This window comes from Silurus meridionalis, chromosome 6, assembly GCF_014805685.1.
Source record: "Silurus meridionalis isolate SWU-2019-XX chromosome 6, ASM1480568v1, whole genome shotgun sequence".
Taxonomy (NCBI): domain Eukaryota; kingdom Metazoa; phylum Chordata; class Actinopteri; order Siluriformes; family Siluridae; genus Silurus; species Silurus meridionalis.
Genome location: NC_060889.1, coordinates 24,815,129 through 24,841,965, shown reverse-complemented (window position 1 = coordinate 24,841,965; position 26,837 = coordinate 24,815,129). Strand labels below are relative to the sequence as shown.

General features: G+C 40.0%; 1 protein-coding gene across 1 annotated transcript in view; it reads left to right on the top strand.

Moving 5' to 3' along the window:
- arhgef11 (Rho guanine nucleotide exchange factor (GEF) 11) overlaps positions 1-24,837 on the top strand; it is a 42,273-nt gene extending 17,436 nt beyond the window's left edge. Inside the window, 28 exon segments of the mRNA XM_046851043.1 lie at positions 1,698-1,740; positions 3,027-3,123; positions 3,355-3,477; positions 4,148-4,171; positions 4,269-4,398; positions 5,108-5,204; positions 5,377-5,406; positions 5,603-5,723; positions 6,575-6,778; positions 7,157-7,204; positions 7,292-7,440; positions 7,784-7,924; positions 9,637-9,713; positions 9,789-9,914; positions 9,997-10,114; positions 10,293-10,471; positions 10,585-10,660; positions 12,501-12,602; positions 12,605-12,676; positions 12,759-12,840; positions 15,192-15,269; positions 15,366-15,406; positions 15,491-15,661; positions 16,708-16,941; positions 17,881-17,955; positions 19,605-19,897; positions 20,017-20,152; positions 21,756-24,837. Of these exon segments, the coding sequence (XP_046706999.1) occupies positions 1,698-1,740; positions 3,027-3,123; positions 3,355-3,477; positions 4,148-4,171; positions 4,269-4,398; positions 5,108-5,204; positions 5,377-5,406; positions 5,603-5,723; positions 6,575-6,778; positions 7,157-7,204; positions 7,292-7,440; positions 7,784-7,924; positions 9,637-9,713; positions 9,789-9,914; positions 9,997-10,114; positions 10,293-10,471; positions 10,585-10,660; positions 12,501-12,602; positions 12,605-12,676; positions 12,759-12,840; positions 15,192-15,269; positions 15,366-15,406; positions 15,491-15,661; positions 16,708-16,941; positions 17,881-17,955; positions 19,605-19,897; positions 20,017-20,152; positions 21,756-21,814 (3,126 nt within the window). The 3' untranslated portion in view covers positions 21,815-24,837.
- The last annotated feature ends 2,000 nt before the right edge of the window (positions 24,838-26,837 follow it).

Here is a 26,837-nt window from a genome sequence, read left to right as displayed (position 1 = left end):
AGTCGGTGATTACAGCCACAATGAATGCCACTTCTTTCCCTTTAACCATTAATCATTATATTCAGTGTTGTGGAACACCAGTGACAAGCTAATTCCTTCTATCCATTTATTTTCTGCAGCATTAAACAAACGTTCCCTTTCTAGTCCCAATCTTTTTTCAGTGCTCTTCTGGTGTTTATAACAAAAACACATCTTACAGTTAAACACAAAGTCCTGATGATCTCATCTATCTATCTATCTATCTATCTATCTATCTATCTATCTATCTATCTATCTATCTATCTATCTATCTATCTATCTATCTATCTATTTTGTGTGTGTATGTGTGTGTGTGTGTGTGTGTATATATATATATATATATATATATATATATATATATATATATATATATATATATATATATATATATATCTTTATGTACAGTAGATAGTAACAGTGGTATAGTTGAGAAAAAGCTTTTACTATAGGAATGTTTTAGAACGAGAATGTGGCGGAATCAAGTCAGAAAATCGATCATGTTTGGATTTGAGCTCAAGCGTCACTGAGCAGGAAATGAACACTTTGGTGGAAAAAAGAAAAGAAAAAAAAACGATGTACACTAATATTGTTGTTGTCCACAGTAGTGTTTATTACAGTTTGGAATGTACCTCAGTTTTAAATCACAGTTTCGTTTCAATGCATAAAATAAAATTGTTTGGTTTTTTTTTTAACGTATAGTATAGTTTAAAGTATAACAATAATTAACGTAGTTTATTATTGTTAACGTTTGTGACCAGCAACAGTTTAAAATGTTTGAAATAATTTTAAATAAAATGGCTGCTCGGTTTGAATAAAAAATAAATAAATATTCAGTAGAATGAATCATAGTTCTCTAATATACAGAATAATTCTCTAATAAATATAAAATCTACTAAAAAATTAAATAAATGTGTAAATAACTACCGATCACAGTGCAGCATTAACGATTCCAGCCTGTAGACCTGCTCAGGTTGACTGTTTTTTATCAGAAAAATGAACTACACTAGAGTAAGGGCAGATCTTTTGGAGGTCACAATATGCTGTAGAAAATCCTCTCACTAGGGACAGAAGGTACAGCAAGGTAGAACTTTGCTAACTTGGCATTACGGAATATGTGGACTCGTTGTTCACAAGAAAATAAGTTCTTGTTCACAGCTCTTGACACTTGTTTTTTCCTCATAGCACCGATATTCACGTTTGCGTGGTGGCGTTTCAAACGAGTTCTTAAGTATGACGTGTTGCCAGAAACGTACCCAATCACGGCTGACCAATGTCTGCATGCTGCTTCCGTCTTTTTTCGCTTGTCTCTGTCCATCGTCGTAATTCTATAGGGAACCAAAGTGTTCCCTGAATGATGAGGTCTTGAAGCTCTGGCTTCTTATTCGTATTGTCCGTGATGACGTTCACCATTCAGAGTCTACACAAACTCGCGGTCCACCATGTAATATGTTCGTGAGGGAGCTCAGATTTTAACTTTGTTCTGAAAAAATGATTGCATTCAGTACTGAAACGTTTCGGTACATTTACATTTGCTGAATGATGTCAGTGTAAATGTACAGAAATGGTTCAGTACAAAAATGTGTATCGTTACACTCCTATTCCACAGTGATTTATTTCAGTATCCAAATATTTCCCTACTGATCTGTTTGTTTCACGTGTCTCCTCTTCCTTCTCCTCAGGCTCTGAAGATTAAAGTCAGAGACGAGTATATGAACGATATAGGTAAGTTCTACTTATTCCAGGTTTATCTGGGGACTTGAAAAACACTTCACCTTGTGGAAATCCTTTCCATTATCCCTCTATCTTCTGTGTGAATCTTTTTAATTGAATCGCCTTTCAAAACGCACTCTAATATGAACGTGTATGTGGAAGATACCCAAAGTTTAGAACCTTATCTGCTTATGGAAAAAAAAACAAGATGGCCAATCAGTTTTATTGAGTTTTTATTGGAAATGAGTTCTTTTTGTCATCATTCTCAGTTTCTGAGGTAAAAGTTTCTCACATCGTTCAAACTCGAGTCTCGCGGTCGTCTCTCTGCTCCATGAAGCTCTGTTCGAGGTAATCTGACTAAGGAAATATTCACAGATATGTTCTTTCTCCTGTTCTACCAGCTGAACTTATAAGTGTTGATGGTTGATGAGCAGCACAGACATTTTGACAGCCAGAATCTGATCAGAGAATAATGATTAGACTTAATATTAATTTCCACGATATCCGACTCTTTACATGAACCGATCTCGCAAAGGGAAGAAGAGAATGTGAGGTACATCTCATATATTTTGGGGATATTAAGTAAGGTCCAAAAGTCTGAGAGCACTCGTGAAAATCCTTCTGATTTCTCTCTATATTTTCCCAAGAATTTTCATTACAAAGGATTATATTGACAGCATCCTGGGTGAAAAGTGGAAACTTCTTAATATTTTCTTTGTACAGACTCCTTTTTGGTAGAAAATCTTACGAGCCATTCTTAGAAAAGATTAGACACGAGGAAATCTGAGACGTGGGCAAAAAAAAAAGGTTGATCAACGTCGCACATTTGGTAACATTTAATTCAACACTATATGGAGAAAAATTTGTGATAGAAAAGTATCTGTAAGAGTGAAAGGGAAAGTTTATAATACTGTGGTGAGACCTGAGATGTTGTATAGTTTAGAGACAGTGGCATTGGGTAAAAGACAGGAGGTGGAGCTGGAGGTGGCAGATGAAGCAGTGAAGATGTTGAGGTTTTCAGGATGGACATGTTTGGACATGTGCAGAGGAGGGACATGGGGTATATTGGTAGGAGAATGCTGAGGATGGAGCCACCAGGAAGGGGGAAAAGAAGAAGACCAAGGAGGAGGTTTATTGATGTGGTGAGGGAGGACATGTAGGTAGTTGGTGTGAAAGAGGCAGATATAGAGGACATGGGGGTATGGAGACAGATGATCTGCTGTGGTGACCCCTAATGGGAGAAGCCAAAAGAAGAAGACTACGTTAACTGTTATGGCAATTTGTGTGTGTGTGCATAGAGAGTCGCCTTCATGCTCAGGAGGACATCAGAGGACCGCTCTCCGAGCTCCAGCAGCTGGTGCTTCCAGAGATCCAAAACCAGTTACAGGATTACAGGTACACGCACTTCCTTCATCAGCTGGACTGAGTATCTCAGTAATGCTGACATTACATTTATTTTGGCTGAGCGTCCTTGGTTTTTGTGGAATAAAACGTAATCAAAAAGTTTAAGAAGAAGTGCTTTAAAAGTTAAGTCGTTAGTTGTATTTGAACTGTATATGAATTCTAGAGGATTCTTGTAGAATCTACTGATGCAGCGTATGTGATTATTAATGCTCTATAACGCAGGAATAAGCAGCTCATGGGGCTGGGCTCCTTGTTCGGGGAGAGCGATCTTCAGCAGCTGGACGGGGACTCTGTGAAAGAGAGACAGGTGGTGGACAGACAGGTCACGGCGCTGTGGGAACTACTGTAAGAAGAGCTTCTTTGAAATGATCATCTATTGGTGTGCATTGTTGAATATTTGAACGTAGAATACGGAAAGCAAACATAATATTAAAATACAAATGAAGTGATTTAAAAAATCTTGATTTGAGAGAAAATTAGGTGAAGGAAGACCCAAGGTAATGTGTAAGTAAGACAATAGGCTAATAAAACAGCCTCGTAGATGGGGGAGGAGTCATTCTGGAAGAAACCACGCCCACTCAAGTGTTAATTTGCACTCATGGTTCAGTCAAAGTGTGGAGACTGGACGTGGGAGCAAAAGTTTGGAACCCGCTGAAGGCATTTCCTTCCAAGCTAATAAAATACCCTGTAAACGATTTCTCCGCTCCAGACCCAGAGATGTCGGATCATATAACAAAATTAGAGTATGGAGGTACAAAGGTCACATCTAGTAAAAAAAAAACTCCACACACCTCAGTGTGCACTCACATGATGTCCCACATATAAACATGAACTCGGTCACACAGGCAGGTGCACACAAGGTCACATGACCGCTTCACCAGTTCAGGCACTCGGACGTACAACGGACAGCTGTTTTCGGGGAAAAGCTCCGAGAAGAAACGGAGATTGCATTATAGTGTGGTTTGTGAAGGTAGTAAACGATGTAACCTTTGATATCCTTTTGTTTTATTCGCAGCTCCAAGCACGAAGAGGAGAGAAGGTAGGACCGGGTGCTTACTCAACATCTCCGCATTGTGTTCGAACCTTTTTTTTTTTTTTAACGTGGATAAAACACGTCTTGTTTACGTTTTTCTCAGCACCCCGTTAGCTTCAGTGATCACTCTGTACCTGCGACACGCCGGGATCAAACTGCGGGATTCCAAGGTTTTCCCAGGACTCAGCACGGAGAAGGAAAAGTGGCTCGCGTTCTTCCCCAAGACCAAGAGGGTATACTCATACACTCCCCAGCTTACTCTTTCTGCTCTATTACTTTTTACACCATCATGCTGAGTCATGGGTTTGAGTTTCATGACTAGAGATGTTTTGTTTCACTGTATAGTGAATGGAAATCTTAGTAGTCTTTCTGCAAACAGTAAATTAAAGAAGTCAAGAACTGCAATTTTCCTGCCCAGTGTTCTGTTTTCCTCAATTCAACAGACATAATAGACCATTATTTCTAATAGAACTAACAATAAAATAACAATCATTAGATCAGTACTTTTATTATAGTTTGTGGACACCTGATCTTATAAACAGCAAATAGGGACTAAATGTGGAATACTTTTCTTGGAAGATGTTCTAGATTCTGTGGAGATTTGTGCTCATTCAGCAAAAATTTTGAGTTCCAATCGATCCCAAAGGTGTTAAATAGGGTTTGAGCTCTACAGCAAGGAGATCTTCCACTTGAAACCCATGTAAAGCAGATCCAGTGTCATACTGGAACAGGTTTTGGTCTTCTAGTTTAATAAAACACATGGCTGGACAAGTCAGGTGTCTCAATTCCTTTGTTGATTTAGTATGTATGTCATTACCCTGTGACCAAACAAACAACCTGTTTTTGTTGTGTTTTGTTTTTTACTCCAAATGCGTGCTATAATAAAGTTCTTACTCGGATTTGGAGGACAGTTTAATTAGACTTGTGTTTCTTGTGTTCCAGCAATTGAGCAGCACAAAGCGAGAGAAAGATGGAGAAGACAGAAAGAGGAACCCGATCTTGAAGTACATCGGCAAACCCAGAAGCACATCACAATCAAGTAAACACACACACACACACACACACACATTATCCTTCATCACTCAGTGACTAGTGTTCATCCTTTACCATTGTCTGATATCTTGTGTTCTCAGAATTTCGTTTGGGAGTTTTATTTACCCTTTTTTTTTTTTGTTTCCCCGCATGTGATTTATTATTATTTTTTCTTCCAGCGTTCCATGTCCCGTTATCCCCTACAGAAGGTACACGTGTTTCCCTCTGCATTCCTATCATTCCCATTTCCCAGTCTTGGTTACGTTGTTGTTGTTTTTTTGTTTTTTTTTAATCCTCTCATTAATTTTTTTTTTTTAACTTACTGCTTTTGTTTTTTTCGTGCTTGTGCACGCTTTCTTTGTCTCTTTCTCTGTCTCATTGTGTCACTCTGTGCGGCGGAGCCAGTGCGTGCAGGTAACGTGCGGAACATCATACAGCAGTTCGAGAACCATACAGACGGTGAGGAGGGGGAGAACGGAGACCAGAGACTGTCCACTGGCAGCCTCGGGGACGAGAGTATGGACAGGTGTGTGTTAGTGTGTTTTTTCTATTGCCATTATGTCTGAGATACGGATACAAAAAAGGACAACGTGGAGTCTGGAACAGGCAAGCGACAGGTTCATCACTGAACCACTCTCTCTATCTCCCTCTCCCTCTCCCTCTCCCTCCCTCTCTCTCTCTCTCTCTCTCTCTCTCTCTCTCTCTCTCTCTCTCTGTAGGGAGCCTTACAAACCTTCATTAATGTCTAAAAGGTAGACAAATAAATTAGTAGATAAAATACCAGATAATTATATACATTTAACACCTAGTTAAAGCAACGAATAAAACCAGGATCCAGACTCGTAATTTTAGTGTCAAGAAACTCGTAGACGTGTGTGTGTGTGTGTGTGTGTGTGTGTGTGTGTGTGTGTGTGTGTGGCGGAGTAGCGCCATATAGAGGTCGAACCGATATTACAGATAGATGTGTTGGATCGCACTTACCGATTACTCAACTTGCAGTTTTTAAAATGTGTACTAGATTAAAAAATAAACAAACAGTATCTCATAAAAGTAAGTGCACCCCTCACATTACAGCAGCTTTAGTATCTTCTCGAGGGACAAAACTATAGAAATGAAACTTGGATATATATTAGAGTTGTCAATGTGCAGCTTGTGTAGCAGTACAGATTTACTGTTTTCTGAAGAATAATTCAACATGCAGCCATTCAGACAGAATCATTTAAAATTGTAAATAAATATCATTACGGTTCTTAAAGGGATATGGTGTTATCCTGATTTGTTTCTTGTTTGTATTAAATAAATGTGCGTATTTCTTTCTCTCTCTCTCTCTCTCTCTCTCTCTCTCTCTCTCTCTCTCTCTCTCTCTCTCTCTCTCAGTCCTACCGTGTCTGTGCGTTTGGCTCGCAGCGAGTCCTTGAAGGCCCAGGGTGAGGGGCGTCGTCGTGGAGGTGGATCGGGGGCGGAGTCGGTTCCCCGTTCTCGAAGCGACGTTGACATGGAAGACTGCGACGAAAGGGAAGGACCAGGACTTCGCCTGTTACATCACAGCGCTTCTTCCTCGGCGTCCAGCAGCTCAGCGAGGTCAGAAATGCGCGCGCGCGCGCGCACACACACACATTCGTGTGATTTGTATCACTATGTGTAATAAGAAGATTGGCATCATTGCAGGTTTGCAAAGCTTTAAATGTTCACTCATCAGACGCCTTAACAATCTCTTATTTTTCTAGTATTATTTCAGAACTTTCGTGAGGGCTGTATTACCACAGAATTTATCTAGAATCATTTGAGATCATGATTTTGGGTGTAAAATCTTGAAAATCTCAGTTTCGGACTGTATCTGACGTCTAACAAATTGCCATTTTCTGACTCTGCAAAACTAAGTACAGGGAATTTAACATTAAGAATCTCTAACCCATCTATTTAAAAAAAAAAAAAAAAAATGGTTTCTTCCATTTCCAGGTCACTCGAGAATCCCACACCGCCTTACACTCCTCGGTCCAGGCGCAGGTATGAAACCTTCTACACAAAACGTTTTTTTTCATGTTGTTCATGCTTTTGTTTTCTGACTGATCCTCATCTCTGATTGGCTGTTAGGAGTGTGGACACGCCGGTGGTGTTATTACCGGATGCGCCTCCTCTGGAAGAGGATGTCGTCGACTCGCAAAACTGGCAGGAGACTGTTGATCCGCATACCCTCCTCTCCCTCAGCTCGCGGGAGATCGACCGTCAGGCCGTCATATACGGTAAAAAAACAGACTTGTCTTATGCACGTAAAATTAATCAACATTAATAAGTAAAAACACAACAAACAGTAACACTTCCATAATTTGCTACAAATCAGGAAGTCATATTTCATCGCCATGTGGAATCACATATTTTAATATAAGCTTTTAAAATGTATAAAAAGAACATATTAGTCCAACCAGTGATACTGAACGTCACCAACGGGTGCCTTTTTCAGATTTTCCCACAAGCCATTGCTTTCAATAACATCCCTGAGTCTTATTATATGATCTTCCTGGTTCATGGGCTCTGTGAACCAAAAAAAAAAACAACCTGCAGAAAACTCGTTTTCCCCATTTTCAGAGTTATTCACGACGGAGGCATCTCATCTGCGGATACTCAGGGTTCTGGATCAGGTGTTCTTCCAGAAAATGAGAAACCTTCTGACGACCGAGGAGCTCGCCTGCATCTTCCCAAACCTGCCTGAGGTCTACGAGCTGCATGGTAAGTTTTTTTTTTTTTTTTTTTTTTTTTTCTTCCCTTTTCCTTTTTTCTTCCCCCTCTTTCTTCTTCTTAATAGTGTGGTGCACAGATTCATAGGGGAGGGTGCCAATACTATTGACTACTGCTGGCGTTATTAGTGTTGAAGAGGTCAGAGTTTGTTAGAGAACACATCTAACAGAATCATGTAAAAACAAAGTGGGAGAAAATGATCAGTTCTCATTTCTAGGCTTTTTTCAGCGGTTCCTGCTTCCTTCTGCTTCTCTTTTTGTCATTTATCTTGTTATAATACCACAAAACTAAAGCTAAATAAACAGAGATTGTTTGTACTTGACAAACATAATACACTGTGTTTTGCAAAAAAATGTTCTACAGACATTAAGAGGTTATAAAGCTGGAATTCATAGGTTTGGTGATTGTAAGTTTGTTATATTTTATTCCTAATGATTAAGCCTGTGGTATCTGTGGCATGGAAAAAATTCCTGAGGTGGTATGAGGAAAAAACCTTGAGAGCAACCAAACTCGAAAAGGGAATCTTCCTCATCTGGGTGGCACCGAATGTTGACGTTTAGATGCAGACCCTGCGAGGATCCTGGGCAATCTAGAGATGTTCCAGCGCCAGTTGGATCCCACAACATGAAGGTTTCAGACCTTAGACTTCAAGGTCTTTTGGACAACAACCTCCTAAAAAATACTCAGAAACATTCTACATATGATGTTTGTTGATCATTGAGCACTTAAAGGTTCTGTCATGGAGGAGTTGGTGTTAAATCTATAATGATTTCAGATGATGAGCTAATTTATTGCGCAGGAGCTCCTGGTTCCACAACTCCAAATGCCTTGATAAGACTGTAAAAGGGACATTACTCATTATCACACACTCTGATGCTAATGATATCTTACTCTCCATTGTTTGTAATGTTTTAATGATTTATAATATCAATAATATAATATTTATACTTGGTGTGACCCAAATGAGGATGGTTTCTCTCAAGGTTTCTTTCTCCATACCATCTTAGGGAGTTTTTCCTCGCCACAGTCGCCCCAGGCTTCATCATCAGGGATTAATACACATAATTCACTTCTACATAGATTTTTTTGTTCTGTAATTTGTAGAGAAGAGAAGAAAGGGACAGGAAGACTGACCACTGGTACCCCACATTCATATTGTTTCATAAAGGTTAAAGTCACTGTACAGTGTAATCAGGGTAGAAGTAGGGACTCGGGCAAGACTCGCTATGGCCGCATAACTATAAGGGAAACCCAGAATTTAACGCAGACACGAGGGATCTCTGGGACCACCACACCACTATCAACAAACATGAGTGAACGTGTGAGAATGGGGGGACGACAACATCCACACACAATCCCTCCAGATCTGTTCCTTTACCCAAGAAAAACCTTCTGGGAAAAGACTTGACAAAATAAACGTTTTCAGCCTCGACTTAAACACTGAGACTGTGTCTGAGTCCCGGACACAAATTGAAAGGCTGTTGCATAACTGTGGCGCTTGTAAGAGTAAAATCTGCCACCTGCTGTTGCCTTTATTATTTGAGGTACCAACAAAGAGCCTGCACCATTTGAACTAAGTAGAGAATAAAAATCTAACAAAGTTTCTTTGGCATGAATCCCTTCAGTGCTTCATAGGTCAGTAGTAGTATTTTGTCATCAGTGCGAGAGTTAAACCTGACTGTAATGGTTTCAATGTTTTGCAGCGAGTCTCTGTGAATCCATGAAGAAGCTGAGGGAATCTCCTATAGTCCAAGGCATCGGGGACCTCATGCTCGCTAGAGTGGGTGCTGTTCTTAAATAATAAGTAATGATGTTTCTCCAAATACGTTGCTTAATAAATGTTTGTGTGTGTTAGTTTGAAGATGCCGCAGGAGAGGAATTTCTGGAGCAGGTGTCCCAACTGTGCAGTCAGCAGAGTCAGGCGCTGGAGCTCATCAAGAACAAACAGCGCAAAGACCCTCGCTTCGCTCACCTTATCCTGGTAAAACTTTTTGTAGTGTGAACTCGTGCGAGTCGCATTTAATGTCCAGAACGGCGCATTTGACCGTGTCGCGTTTTGTTAGGAGTGCGAGGCGAGTCCTCACTGCCGCCGGCTCCAGCTCAAGGACCTGCTGGTGTCCGAGACGCAGAGACTCACCAAGTACCCCCTCTTGCTAGATAACATCATCAAACACACAGAAGGTACGCACTGAGACACAACACCCCCATCTCCAGCCTTTATCACACACCAGGTCTAAAATACTCCTGTCCAGACGTATATCACCAGATGTCAGCTGTGAAATCATTTAAACATGCCCCACTGTAGCTCCTCCCATCCACAACACAACACCAAACACTGTGCCGTTTCTCCCCACTACAGCCGGTTCTCCAGACCTGCAGCCGCTGCTGAGGGCGCAGGCGTGTTGCCGTGGGATCCTGCAGGCCGTCAACGAGGTCGTCCGGGAGACGGAGCACCGGCAGCTGCTCAGCCAGTACCAGCGCAGGCTTGATTTGTCTCCTCTGGAGAGACAGACCAACCCTGCTGCAGCACCATTCAAGGTCCCACATCAGCCATATGTCTCCATGTTGGAGGATCATATATCCATTATTCCAAGGGCTCACACCTCCCGAGCTTAAACTGACACCCTCGTTGTCTCTCTTTGTCTCTTTAGAATCTGGACTTGACCACGAAGAGGATGATTCATGAAGGTCCTCTTACATGGAAAGTCAGTAAAGACAAAGCTATAGGTAAAGATATAAAAAAAAGGAAAAAAGACTAATAGTAATTCAAACGATAGATATTAAGCATATACTGTCCCTCACTCTTTTTATTCATCGACCGCTTTATTCATTTTATTTGCCACAGTTTTTCTGAATTGCTTGACTCCTCCCAAGTGATCGTACAGCAATTACCAGCACTTTAATCCTGAAAAAAAGACTTTTTACTTGTCATGTACTTTAAAGCACTGTGAAATTCTTTCTTCACATATCCCAGTGATGTTAGGAAGTTGTTGACGAAGTACAGCAAGGGTAGCCAACCAGTCAGAGACCGAGCGCCACATTTTTGACTGTGTTACCGCAAAGAGCCACATCATACACATGGGCACACATGAACATCACCCATCCCTTTCTCTTACACACACACACACACACACACACACACACACACACACCTCTGCTCAGCCAGATTTATTGTAAATGTCACACACCAACATAATGACAGAAATTGACTCCTACAGTTTTAAGACCACAGGACAGTCATTTTCACCAATGAACATTGTGTGCACTGTCTCACACACAAACTCTGTTTAACCAAGTCCACAAACAAAAATATAATAATTTACAATAGTGTTTTTCTTTTACTATGCATGTTACTTAGTGGGGCTTTTGGCATTCCTTGCCTTGAACAATTCCCTTCAAATCTGCCTCGTATTCCGTTGTTGCCACTCGAAGCAATTCTTTCACGTGTGTGTCAGTCAGAACAGATCGATGCGTTGATTTCACGTGTTTCAGGGTAGAAAACAAGGACTTTGTGTGTTTTTATGTGCGTGTTTACTTCGCTTGAGTTCAACACGGTATTTTCGTCAAATGCGCATGTGCGTGAGATGAATATACCGCAGGGGTGGGCAATTAATTTTTTACAAGGGGCCACATGAGAAACCTGAATTGTGTCAGAGGGCCACACCAACGATAATATTTTAGGGATGCACCGAAATAAAAATTCAATTCAAAAGTCAATGAAATCCATAATTTTTTGTGTTATGCCTTTTGCCTTGGCACCATCACTGGAAAACTTTCCTGCCTTTTCAAAAACGTCCACTACAGACGGAGTGCACATGCTCGGATTGACTTTACTTTTCTGCGCCGCGTTCTTCTCATATTTAGAATGGCAATCGGGATGTTTGGATTTCAGGTGATAAATTAAACCCGACTTGGAGAAACTCTTTGCAGATACACCCCCTCTTGAAATTTCAGCATTGCATGTTTTGCAAATCGCTCTCCGCACACCGCAGACATGTTGCTCTTATCCAGATAACCGTGTGCGTCATTACAATTGTGTTTCTGCCGTGTTGTTTCGGTGATTTAGGTATTTCCGAAAATTCTTGGTGCATCCCTGTAATTTATGATTGGCCTCTTGCCAAGGTCTGATATACCGCAAAGTTTCCCAGTGGGGGGAAAGCTCATTTAAGTCTTAAAAATACCGTGTTGAACTTAAGCAAAGCGAACACGCACATTAAAAATTAAACACACACAAACTTAGAAAGGAACGCAAGAGGAAACCAGTTAAAGAGCCGCATGTGGCTCACGAGCCGCGGGTTGGCCACCCCTGAAGTACAGGGACAGCTATGATACAGAGTCTCTGGAGCACAGAGGGTTAAGGGCCATGCCTAAGGGCCCCAAAAGAGGCTTTGAAGATTCTGAGACTTCCATCCTCTTGAATAGTACCCCAGAGTTTTAACTGCTGAGCTAGCATTTCTGAGGGAACTTCTTAGATTAAAGCCATGTGTTCCACTGGGAGATGTCACCTACTTTGGTAAAATATCGACGATATGTAAAATCATTCCTCGCTTGATGTGTGTGTTTTCAGAGGTGCAAGCGCTTCTCCTCTCAGACCTGCTGGTGCTCCTCCAGAGAGGTCCAGATGACCGCTTGATCCTCCGATGTCCGTCGCGCTCGCTGGGCGGAGTCGGAACACGGACCATAAAACGCCATTTTGCCCCGTAGTCCGGCTCAACTCGTCCCTCGTCAGGTCGAACGCCACAGGTGTGTGCAAGCGTCTGTAGGTCGCTCTTTCAGGCCGGGGAAATGCTCGTGTTGTTTGATCACTGTGTTTTGTGTTCTTCAGATAACAAAGCCCTTTACGTAGTGAGCACGTCTGAGACTCAGATGTACGAGCTGGTAGCCGGAACGTCCTCAGAGAGAAACACGTAAGTGCGAAGACTTTTGAATGTTTTGACTTCTGGGATATAATTAGATAACATTCTGGACAGAATGTTCCCCAAAACCTTGTTGCATTAAAGTGGCTGCTCACTTGGGGGTGCTGTTGAGCAAGAGCAGGCAGAATTCTCACCTGTTACCTCATCCTGATGGTCTGGGTTTTGCTGAAAAAGTGGTATTTTAGCATTCTCAGTCTAGACATGATGTTCAGATCGAATTATGTTTATGAAGGTCACATTTGCAGCATTTGGTGCTTTAAGGTCAGTGGTCTTCAAACCTTTTTTTCTGCCATTCCCCACTTTAGAGGGTGGGGGTGAATATTGTCAAAGCTCCACCTGTCCATCACCCCAAAAAATAGTAATGAATTACTTTGTTTAAAATGTCCAATATATTGGAATATCAAGTTCTAAATCAACATCAAATAGAATCAAGTTCAAAGAATAGTGAAAATAAAAGTGTAGTTGTGTTTAGTATCCCAGCTAATGTTGTTTTCATTGACTTGCGTTAATGACATAGATGTTTGTGTTTGCTTTGAGTGTATTTTTTTAATAGATTTTTTATAAATGAAATTAATGAAAAACACAAAAAAAAAATATATATATATATATATATATATATATATATATATATATATATATATATATATATATATATATATATATATATATATATATATATATATTAATCATGCTGTTCCATTTCACTCCACCTGTCATGTCTTTATCCTCCACTAGAGGGGGATATCACATTTTGAGAATCACTGGCATAGTCAAGTCAAGTTTATTTCTATTGCGCTTTTCACAACGGACATTGTCTGAAAGCAGCTTTGATGAGCAGCCATGGTGACTGTGGCAAGAAAAAAACTCCCTTAGATGTTATGAGAGAGAAACCTTGAGAGGAACCAGACTCAAAAGAGGATCCCATCCTCTTTTGTGTGATATCAAGAGTGTGATTATAGACTTTAAACAATACAGAACACTGAAGAGTGAGAACTAATATGAGCACTGGAGTGTATGATTATGAGTAATGTCCTTTCTACAGTCTTATACAGTCATTTGAGATTATGGAACCAAAAGCTACTGAGCAACTCATAAAATCTCAACATCTGAGATCATCACAGATCCAACACCAGGTTCTTCATACCACTCAAAGGGGTCTAATGTTAAAACTCCACATGAAGTGGGATCCAAATGGCGCTGTAACGTCTCTAGATAGTTCGAGATGTTTGCGGGGTCGACATCTTGTTTAAAGGTCGAGGAAGTGAAGCATGGTCCTCATAATCTTCAGACTTATAGAAATATAAAATCAATAATACAGCAGGTAAAATATGACTCCAGTAAAAGTAAGTGTTCCTTTAAACTTTCAGTAAAAGTACAAAAGTATTTGCCTTCAAATGTACTTAAGTATCCAAAGTACTATGATTTATTATATCTATAATGTTCATATTATCATGTGCCACAAGACTCCTAATAATAGAATATGAGTCAAACACTGATTAATATCTATTAAAATTATCATGAACCCAAAAACCTTTTCAACTACTTAAGAAAAAATAAATCACACATCAGGTCTGGAGTTTCTTCATCACTTATTCCTCTCTAAATGTTCTGTTTGCTGTTGAACCGATGCTGAACTGTATGTTGGTGATGAGTAGGTTCCACCAAGCGGCAATCAAAAAAGCAGAGCGAGCGCTCGACTCTGATTGGTGGATTGCTGCGTTTGAACAGTTACCACATAAATATAAAAGGCTGAACGACCGATTTCGTAAAATCTAGTTGAGTAAAAATTAACATATTTGCATGTAGTGAAGTTAAAAGTCTCCCCAAATGGAAACATTACAGTAAAGTACAGATACACAAAAAACCTACTTACATACAATTGCAATTGTTGCCCCAATAAAATAAATGGAATCAGTCAACTTTACCAGTCATATTTCCTTCTTCCTCAAAGTTTTACTACAAAGTTGGAGGCACACAATCATATTAAAGGTTTTTAAATGCAGTAGCATTCAATTTTCCCTTCACTTGAATCTTAAGACCCAAAGAATATGTGGAATGAAAATTGTGCCAATCGGTTGATGACTTTGAAAAAACAGACCGTGAGAAAGATGATCCATCCTCAGAAACCTGTCAACACGAAATGTTTATTTTTTTTGTCACCGAGTTCATTTTTCGAAGTTTCCTTTTCGAAACCACTCCTGTGCTCAGGTTTGGATCGACTAACCACTCCTGGGAAGTTTGAAGGAAATTTGGAGCGCGTCCAAGATTTTGGAAAACGTTCTCAAAAAAGTGCGGTTCAATGCTTCTGCCACAAATGTAATTGCATTACTGTGTTTGCACAGCTGGAAGGACCTGTTGGAAAAGACAATCGCATCGGCTTCTGAAGGTGCTTCGCTCACTAAACAAGGATCACCCGCTCAGTAAGTCACTCTAAACTTGTTTTCTGGGCGTTCTTTCTATGAAACTAGTTTAAAAATGCAAACAATAATCGTTCCCTTTCTTCACGTCTTCTCCAGATCCTGTGTTCGACGGTTACACGACAGTCATGTCAATCAAGGTAAGCGCACCGCGACGCTAGCGCGAGGAATTCGCTCTTTTTCAGGCCGGCGTTTCTCACAACCGCTGCTTTTCTTGTCTTCAGACGGTTTGCTTGCGGAAGAGACGAGTTCGGTGGAGAAAGAGTCACAGAGCGATGATGAAAGTGCTCTCGCTTCCAACACCCCAACCAACCAGTCAGAAGCCTTCCTCCATCAAGAAGCCCACAATAACCTGGAACCTCGGCCCGAACTTTCAGACGCTGCTCTTCAGGACGGTGAGGAGGGAAAAAATATACAGTCGTCTTCGTTTATCGCAGAAGTCATGTGTCAAAACCGACTGCAGAAAAATTCTGCGATAAATTGACGAGACTCCAGTCGTATGATGTAGATCTTCGGCATCCCAGCATCGCTTTCGCTTATCTTTGTTTTTGTGTAAATGTATGAGACACATTGTATGGTATTTTAGGTATACCTTTATTACCTTTTAAAATTAATAATTATATTTGTATTTATTAATTACCTTATTTCATAAAACTCCGTAAAAACAATTCACTACAAATTATCGATTATTCGCGATAAAATTTGCAGAACAAATTGTTACGTGCCAAATTGAAAAAGCACAATAAAGTGCGAACGTGAGATCCGAAGTGCGATAAACCGAGGGACGACTTTAATGGACTGGGGCTGGCTGATTATTTATTTTTTTTTATTAAAAGTTTTGATGAATGCATCCAATCAAACACGTAGTCATTGCACCAATGACAGAATAATTAAGAGAAAATATTGTCCGACCAGATTAACCGCTCACGTGCGAGAGCACTCTATGAACGTCATTGAGGCGGACAGCTGTTCACGTCATTATAAAGAAAAGGCAGTAACGTTACTTTTTGCGCTTTTGTCCGGATTCGAAAAGTCAGACATCGAACAAACTTTTACCAAATGCAAAATAAGCCGAGAGTCAGTCTGAACCGGTAGCTGCAGCACCGATAATTTCTTCCAACATTCGCGACAAAGACGGCAAGCTGAATGGGAAGAATAATAAAGTATAAAAAGAAATATAAAACCGCTCATTTGAATTTGCTTGATTGATTTTTTCCGAGTTGACCGAGATAATTGTTCGCGTTGGTTCAATTTATTTTCTCGCTGCATGTTCAGAAATATTAGTTTACTTCAAATTGCATATTTGCTTTCATGTTTCGTTCAAACACACATCTATATTGTAATTTCAGTGATAGACAGGAAGTTGTGTTACTGTTTTTGTTTTTTTTTGGTTGGTTTGTTTGTTTTTTGGAAAAAGCATATTCTTTTACTCCTCTTATAGTCGAGACCCTCAGACAATTAATCTTCAGAGACCTTGAAGATGGGTGGAGCCAAGATTCCGATGACACGCCTACAAACGAAACCGCCAACGAAAGAAGCCCGTTCACAGATCGCCCCGGATCAGAGGGGTCTGTGGGTAGCATTATTGAAAGCCCCAATCCAACGATTCTTCAAGATCAGGTCGATGCTCCGCCCCTGGAGTTGGAGCAATCGACTGTTCAGGTCAAGAGGAAAGGTGAGCGCGGAACCGCTTTTCCCTGATTGGTTTAGCTGATTAAGCAAAAATAAATTTTTGAGAACTTCATAATACATTTGCAGACGAGCACATTTTGTGATATCACTATGAGGGGGCGATATGCAAATTGATAATGTTTTAATGACATGCTAATCGAATTGAGGATGTGAATAAGTGTACATCTGTGACATTTCGGTTCAGGTGTTCTGATGCATCAACAGATCCAGATGTTAGCGGACCAACATCTGCATTGACAGGTTTTTTTTTTTCATGTGTGGTCGGGCATTTGGGTGCACCTGATTTGCATATATTTGCATATTCATTTTTAATAAGGGTAAAAGTATAGAGAAAGTCCTCAGACATTTTAAATACATAAGACATTACATTATGAATCATGGATTTCTGTACATAGCGTTTTTTTGTTTTTTTTTTAAATAATGTGAAAAATTTAGATGTGTGTAATTTTCTTTTTTCTTCCCAATGTCTGTCTTACATTTTCCTCCCTCCCTCTCTCCCCCTCTCTCTCTCTCTCTCCCTCCCTCCCTCTCCCTCTCTCTCTCTCTCTCTCTCTCTCTCTCTCTCTCTCTCTGCATGGGCTCAGAGCTGGCTATAATGAAGCTGATATGATCTTAATACACTTTTTCCTTGTTTTTCCTTCTCACCTTTCTGTAACACACACACACACACACACACACCTCCGATATTCTCATTCACGGTGACTTTCTGCATTGCTTCGTATATAAATATTTCCTCCTCGTTTGCACAACCTTTGATCATTCCGGTGATCTGATTTTACCACACGCACTTTTCTCTCACCTTCACGCACGTTTTACAAATGCACTTCGACACACACACACACACACACACACACACACACACACACACACACACACACACACATGCGCGTACATTGTGTCTCTTCCTGTCCTTCGTGCACAGCTGTGGGTGTGGTCTCTTCTTCTATTCCTGATGACATCCCTGATGTCACCTCCATCCAATCTTCTGAATCAAAAGGTGGGATCATCCACAGATTCTAGATTAGGGATGCACTAATCGCTTTCTTCTTTCTTTTTTTTTTTCTTTTTCATTATTAAAAAAAAACAAACAAAAAAAAAACGTTTTTTCTTTATTTCCCTTCCTTTTATCTTTCTGTGGAGAAATAAAAGTCAGGTCAGTGAACCTCAGGCTTCCTTGAGTTCTACAGTAACCTCAGAACGCATCACGTGAAATAGTGTGCGAGTAAAAATATGCGCGAATGCGACACGCATGCACGTCTGAAGCAGCGCTGTGGCACACTTGCAAGAATCATTAAGCGGTAGAGAGAGCATTATTTTGAACTCTTTTTTTTTTTATCTCTGTCTTTAGACTCTGTATTGAAAATTATCTTGAATTTGCAGTGTGTTTGAGGGGAAACCTGTAGATCTTTGGGAAGTTCTTAGCTCTGTGCTCTCTCTGTCCATTGCTTCTCTCTTTGGTTTCTCTCATTTCATACCTTTCTCCTAGGGGCTTACCAATTCCTCATGGGCTCTCGTCTGATTTCTTGGCTGTATTGTCCACAGTTTTTCCGCTGCACATTCGAGGACGAGCCCAAACAGCCAATTGAGCCTGAGCATGTCGTTTATTTGCCTCCACTGTAAATCAAACACCAGAGAAAGAATTAAAGAGCATCTGCATCACTTCAGTGCTCGAGCTAACTGTCAGCTGAATCACACAATGTTTTTACTTTTATAAAAAAAGGTTTTAAAATGTGTAAATATAACAGCCAGTAGAGGTTGACTGGTCAATCAGGCAATTTTTTAATGCGCAGGAACATCTGCACCTTACAGACTGAAGTCAACGGCCAATGAGTATGTCCGTTCTCCGCTTGCGTGAATTCTCAAAAACCAGCAGGGGGCGGTAATGTGTATTCGGCATCCAAACCGAGAAATCGGAAGCGCTTGAACTGTGACGATATAAAGCGTGCACAATCGCTAAGCTGAATAGCTAATCGGAGCTCTTTATCTCGCTGTTGAGCTCCGCCTCCAATTCCACACACCGATTCGGCCAATGAGCTGCCGTCTGACTAGAGCCAATGGCAGAAAACTAAAGCCTTTTTATTAGTTAAATATGATGCGACTTTTGGAATGAGTAACAGTTGGAGAGAGAACATGAGGCCTTTTGGAACGGTATTGTTCTTTAGGCTACAGGAAGACTTAGGGACCAAAACATGATAACCAGTGCACTGATTGGAGAACCTTGTGGTGTTCAATGTTTAATTTAAGATGTATCATGTCTTATTAATGAACTTGTATGTAATGAGATAAACGAGGGGCGGGATTCTGCTGCTAGTTTGTTAGTTGAGATCAATTTCTGGTGTTTCCTGCGAGAACTCGTGCCACGTAGAGACGTAATTATTGCTACCGCTATAATCTGAGAAAACCATTCAATAGTGTCAGACGTGAGCTTGTTTATGTCCTTGCTACGTCCCATTAATGTCCAGTGTGGAAGGAGTAGAACAAACATTATTCCCAGAATGCATTGCGGAATGTGGCAGTAGATTTTGGTATTGGTATGAATGGGTCTGAGCAGAGCACTGAAGATCACATGTTTATTATAAACAAATGAGACTAGTATTTTAATGTGTAACTTGCGGTTTCGGCTTGTTCTCACGTCTCTGTCTCTAGGGAACGTGTTCTACCTGGTGATGCCCAAAGACCAGATGGGAGCTCTGACGGAAGAGAGCAGCACAGACGACCCGAATTATCCGAGTCCTTCAGAAGCACATGAAGCCGTATCACTATTCCCACAGCAAAACCATGAACTGCAGGAAACCCCACACCGGTCACATCCAGAGGCGCCGAGTAACAACACGGGGCTCAGCCAATCACGGGCCGTCACGCAGCGACATGTGATAAAGAACACGGACGAGATTTTCCAGACGATGGACGAGTTGATGAAGAAACTGCACCGGCTCAGGGTGAACATGATCTCACAAACCACTATATTTATACACACACACACATGCTTTCATTTCTCTTTGTAATTGATCTTTAATTAGAGTATTTCATTTGATTTCTTTATTTTTACTCTGTGAAGGAGATCGAAGCCGACCATTACAGACTCGTCAAGAAAGAACAGAAGAAATCTCTCGTCAGGATGAATTCAGGGGACGTCTTAGACTCCTCCGCTTCTGTCATCAGGATGCCGTCTATGGACAGAGAGTCAGGAGATGGTAAGTGGGTCAAAGGGGAACCATATACCTGCTCTGCCATACCCCCTGTCCTCTACATTTGTTTTTTACATCTGCTCTGTCCATACTACCCTGTCCTCTACATCTGCTCTGTCCATACTACCCTGTCCTCTACATCTGCTCTGTCCACACCTCCAGTCCTTTACATCTGCTCTGTCCATACTACCCTGTCCTCTACATCTGCTCTGTCCATACTACCCTGTCCTCTACATCTGCTCTGTCCATACTACCCTGTCCTCTACATCTGCTCTGTCCATACTACCCTGTCCTTTACATCTGCTCTGTCCATACTACCCTGTCCTTTACATCTGCTCTGTCCACACCCTCTGTCCTCTACATTTGTTTTTACATCTGCCCTGTCCATACTACCCTGTCTTCTACATCTGCTCTGTCCATACCCCTCTGTCTTCTGCATCTGCCCCATCCATACTACCCTGTCCTCTAGATCTGCTCTGTCCATACCACCCTGTCCTCTACAACTGTTCTGTACATAACACCCTGTCCTCTACATCTGCTCTGTCTATAACCCCTGTTCTCTATATCTGCCAATTTCAAACCAACTACCTGCATGTCTTTCATCACCACATCCATAAACCATGAACTATGCTTGTAGTTTGGATTATACTATTTATATATATATATATATATATATATATATATATATATATATATATATATATATATATATATATATATACAGTACAGACCAAAAGTTTGGACACACCTGCTCAATCAAAGAGTTTTCTTTATTTTCATGACTATGAAAATTGTAGATTCACACTGAAGGCATCAAAACTATGAATTAACACGTGTGGAATTATATACATAACAAACAAGTGAACTGAAAATATGTCATATTGTAGGTTCTTCAAAGTAGGCTTCAAGAGAATGCCAAAAGTGTGCAAAGCAGTAATCTAAGCAAAAGGTGGCTACTTTGAAGAACCTACAATATGACACATTTTCAGTTGTTTCACACTTTTTGTTATGTATATAATTCCATATATAATTCCACACGTGTTAATTCATAGTTTTGATGCCTTCAGTGTGACTCTACAATTTTCATAGTCATGTAAATAAAGAAAACTCAGGTGTGTCCAAACTTTTGGTCTGTACTGTGTGTATATATATATATATATATATATATATATATATATATATATATATATATATATATAATGTGTGTGTGTGTGTATATATATGTATGTATGTATGTGTATATATATAATATGTTTATATATATATATATATATATATATATATATATATATATATATATATATATATATATATATATATATATATATATATATATATATATATATATATATATATATAATGTATATATATATATATACATATATATAATGTGTTTATTACATCCATGTCGCATGTCCTGTAGAAGAAATAAAGTTTTCTTTTGTAGTACTAATTTGGGGTAATTTCACTCCCTGGGCTTTGATTCCTGAACCTGACTTGTGATGTGCATGTAATAATACAGATGCTGTATGTTCCTTTAATTCACCAAATTGTCTGTAAAGTGTAATTGAAATGTTTAGATGACTGACTACGTTTTTTTTTTCTGCAGGGAAAGAAGGAGATGCCGCAGAAGCCGCTCAGCCTGTGTTGCAGTCCACAGGATTCTGACATCTTTCTCTCACACACACACACACACACATTTACACGCATATAATGTGCTGAAGGATTTTTTTTTTTAATAAACTCGCACAAAAAAAAAAAAAAGGGACTGGCACATTTCGGTCATCTTTTACATCGTATGTAGCTCCTTCCTCCAATCCCAGCATGCTTTGCTCCTGGGAGAATCCGGGAATATGGTGTATGTTGTTCATGCCCTGTGTTTAAGGAAGTGAAAGAAAGCGAGGACAGACGAAGCTTCAGCGCACAAAGGCTGGAAAGCAGGAAGACGAAAGAAGGAAATGAAAAAGTAAAAGGTTTTTGCGAAACGGCGCACGAGAGAAGAAGGCGAGGCGTAAAGTCGACGAGCGGAACGGACGGACGGTCACGCTCGAACGGGATTGGCTGAGGAAATGACTCCGCCCTCTGAAGGAAGCCCCCCCCAGCACTTTACCTGCTGTATGTATTATATAATCTGTCTTTACGTTCAGGCGATCGTTCACCTCATCGGTCAGAAAACGAAAGGGAACTCCCTAAACGGGGTTCGTATCCCATAATGCACCTGTGTCCGCTATGACTGTGTGCTCCACCACTACTCGGCTTATACAATGTGTGTGTGGAAACACAAACTTCAGGTTGTTTTGCACTGTGGTCCCAAGTCCTAAGGATGTCGCTTTACCGTCGTCGTGTACCGTGTTGTAGCGTCTGGGTTTTTTTTTCTTGCAAAAACGAACACCGTGCGAGAGGAAGCAATGGAAGGCGGGTCTCGGGGTGTGGTTTTTGTTCGTTCGCGTTCTATCTGCATCTCTACGCACAACGTTTAACGCAGGACTTTATCGCTACGCCGTTCCTTGTCACTGGGGGCAACTTTTAGTGTGTTTAAGTGTGCAAAATATCACTACATTAAAGGTATAACAGAGGTCCTTAGGGTCCAGCTGTGCACCTTAAATCTGATCGAAAGTACACTATGCTGGCAATATCGCCTCCTACAGGTATGGCAGTGGAAGTTATTGCACCAGTGACAACGAAAAGGTTCGGTTTAGTGGATTTTCTTCTTCCTTTTTTCCCCTCCTCTCCCTCTGGCGCACCACCACCACTGCTGCACACTACTGTATTGATGTTCATGCAGATTGTTACTGTTGAGAGGGACTAATTTATGTTAAAAAATAAATTTAAAAAACGTAGCCTAACATGTTACCTGTGACGACTTTACGTCTGCGTGGTGTACATACTGTGAAGTCTGTCCCTCAAGCTCAGCAAAGAACACATGAAGGGATGCGATCCAGCCTGAGATCTGAGATCATACCGGGTGCGATCTTCCGCGACCCGAGATCATCCTTAACCCCAGAGTTTACAACCTGATTTTTTGACCGGTGATGGATGTCGGTGGGTAAAGTTCAGAAATCTGTACTGTAGAAGCAAATGTCTAATTTGTGGAGCTGGACAGGATCTGTCGTCTCTTGTAGGACTAATTCTCAACCAACACTGAGCTATGAGAGACGAGAAATAGACCGAGTTGGCCCCACCCCCATCTTGGAGTTTGGTTTGAATCTATTTAAGTGGGAGGGGTTTAATCAGGTATGACTCCACACCTAGAGTTTTATTTCAACTCTTTCTGGATGGGAGGAGTTGAATAAGCTCCACTTCTACCCCTGAAGTGTTGTGGGAGGAGCTGGATCCAAATTTAGAGGATTGGGAGTGGACAGATCTGATCAGATCTGACTCCACCCCCTGGATTTTAGTTCAGTTTCACCTTCTCAAAAGGAGATGGATCCAATTTGAATTTGAGTGATGTTTTTAATCCACCCATGTATCAGGAGTTGGATTAGGTCTGACTCCAACCTCTTGGTAGGTGAGGAGAGCTGTATCCGATCTACCATTTAGATTCATCATCTAGATTGTAATGTTTGGGGGGCAATCACCTGCTGAAGTTCCTTCACACTTAGGTGGGTATATTTGGATCAGATCAGACTTCATCCCCAGGCCCTTTGGTTCATTTCCACCCTAGGAGGTTAATTTGGTTGGAGTTTCCGATCCATCCAGTTAGCAAGAGCTAGATTAGATCCAACTCTACTTCTTGGACTTTTGCTTCTGCAGGAAGTGGTGCTTAAGTATTTGTTTCATGGTCAACCATCTAATCGTACTCTTGCTCACAGGACATCACTACAATCTTGTGCTTAATGCCACTAAGAAACAGTATTTAATGCTAAGCACAACATCTACCTGAGAAACTTAAACATGTAACTGAACACTGATGTCCTGATGAGGGTTCTGTAATCGGTTGATCAGTAACCTGAGTTCTGCCCTTGTTGCTCAAAGATGTCCATCACTGAGAAAGATCTGATTTGCTTAAACACTTGGTTAAACCTCTGTAGTGTTTAGCCTTTAAAACGTAACACACAAAATTGAAAAGGAAGGTGGAGAAAGGTGTATTTTTCCACTGCTGAGGTTTATTGTGTGTCTAACTACTGTGTAACTCAGGTGGAGAAATCTTGACCCTATTTCTCTTCTTAGCTTTAACTTATGCACCATTTTTTTCATCTCCCTTTTTTTTTATACTTTACATTTCAATCCTTCCCTCCCCCCATCCCTCTCTCTCTCTCTTTCCATCTCCACTTGTTCACGCTTTTTTTGTGTACAAAATTGAATGCACGATGTGGGGAAAAGCAACCTGCAAGAGCCAGAGCTTGTGGAAACTACTGTGTGCATATAATTCTTTATTCTTTTATTATTGTTATTATTATTATTATTATTCTCAATCCTGTTTTTTTTTCCATGTAATATAGACAACACACTTGTTTTATAAGTTTTGTTTTATGTAAAGCTCTAGTTATGACTTGGTTTTATTTTATTTTATTTTTTTGTAGATATGGGACAAATTAAATTATTTTATCTCCCTGTTTAAAAAAAAAAAAAGGAAAAAAAAGGCAAGATTGTTAGCTGCACAGAAGGAAACTGTATAAATGATTGCGACTCATTTGTTTTGTGATGTAAAAAAGTTTCAAATAAATAATTAATGTGTTGCAGTTATCAAAGCTACGCTGAGGTGATGTTTTTATTGTAAACCACTGCAAAAAATTAAAATTAAAATTAAAATTAAAATTAAAATACATTTTAAAAAAATCCAGGATTCATCCAATGTCCATACCATAATATGATCTATTCTTGATTCTGATTGGTCAGAAGGCCTTGATGACCTTGGTGCATGTACGGTGGACTCTTCATCCTAGTGTTGTCCATGCACGTCAAAACATGACAACAAAATAGTCACTTTCACTCTAGCAGCAGTCTAATCTTAAAATCATAACAGTACAACTATAGTAATGATCCAATTATATAAGGGCAGTATATGATTAGTCACAGCGGATGTAGGACGTTTTGGAGACAAGGTGAGGGAGGTGAGATTGAGATGGTTTGGACATGTGCAGAGGAGGGACATGGGGTATATCAGTAGGAGAATGCAGAGGATGGAGACACCAGGAGGGGGAGAAAAAGAGGAAGACCAAGAAGAAAGGTTTATGGATGTGGTGAGGAAGACATGCAGGTAGTTGGTGTGAAGGAGGCAGATGTAGAGAACGGGTTATGGAGACGGATGATCTGCTGTGGAGACCCCTAATAGGAGAAGCCGAAAGAAGAAGAAGATATGATTACTGGGCTGCTACAAAATATGGTAGTGATGATGGCAAACCATAAAAATCTTATCCTAAATTATATGAGGGTTTATGTATTATTGATTGTGTCTATATCAGTCTATATCTATTATATGGACAGTGTATGTGTATGCTTACAGTGCATGTGAAAAGTTTGGAAAATCAGTCTTTCGTGGTTTTTAGATACAGCATGATGCATCAACAAACTCGGAAAAAGGCAAAAAAATAACAACAACTGGACAATGACAGATGTGTCCAAACTGGACATTTTTGTGTCTAAGAGAAGAACTTGTGTAAGACAGAGAACAGGAGAGATGATGTTTAGTGGACTGCCTCACCCCCACAGTCAAACATGGAGGTGGAAGCTTAATGGTTTTGGAGCAGGGAGGGTTGAAGACCAGGTGAAAGGAAAGCCAACATGGTTACCGTTCCTTTCTTCGAAACCAGAGGTGCCCAAAATTCACTGAGGTCTGTGGAATGAAAATAAATGTCGCATTATACCAAAGATTAAATTAAAATTTAAGTCGTCATGGTTCCTTTTATATTCAATTTAATTGTAATAAATAAATAAATAAATAGAAAACAACTGTAATCTGTCTAACTAATGAAGTTTTATTTGAAAGGTTTTAGTTCAAATAAGAAACAACTGCATTTATTATATAATAGAGTTCAATGCCTAATACAACTATTCTGTGATCTTTGGTCAGAAATATGATGCTGTAATCATTTATTTATTATTATTACTTTCTGTTCTCATATATGGCAGGGTGGGTCAAATTAAAGGTCACCACAGGGCAAGTTTAGCCCAAGGGCTCTAGTTTGAACATCTTTGTCCTATTGAACAGCTCTGGGATGAACTGGATCAGAAGGTCAGAAAGAAATCCCTAACTAGTGAAGAATAAAAAGAATTTCACCTGAAAGTTTGGAAAAAAGAACTGCCAAGCATGTATAAATCTGTCAATAAAAATAAAGTGGAACATCTGGACATGTATTTATTGGGTCAAAGTAAATCTTCATATCATTAAATCACTTTGGCTAGAAACAAACGAAACACGTGTTTCTCCAAAAAACATGAAACTCTGGGTGTTTCCAATTTGTTTGACCGAGAGCATTATGCAACAACTACAATACTAAACAAAAACAGAAGCATTGTGTCTGATGCATTTTCTTTTATGGAGGATGAAAAATCCCATGAATGTGTACATACATTTGTGTCAATTATAATGGCGCAATTTAATTCATGCATTTAATTTATTTGAACATTTACATTATTTGGACTCTATCTATCTATCTATCTATCTATCTATCTATCTATCTATCTATCTATCTATCTATCTATCTATCAACACTTTATGGGGATCTATCTATCTATCTATCTATCTATC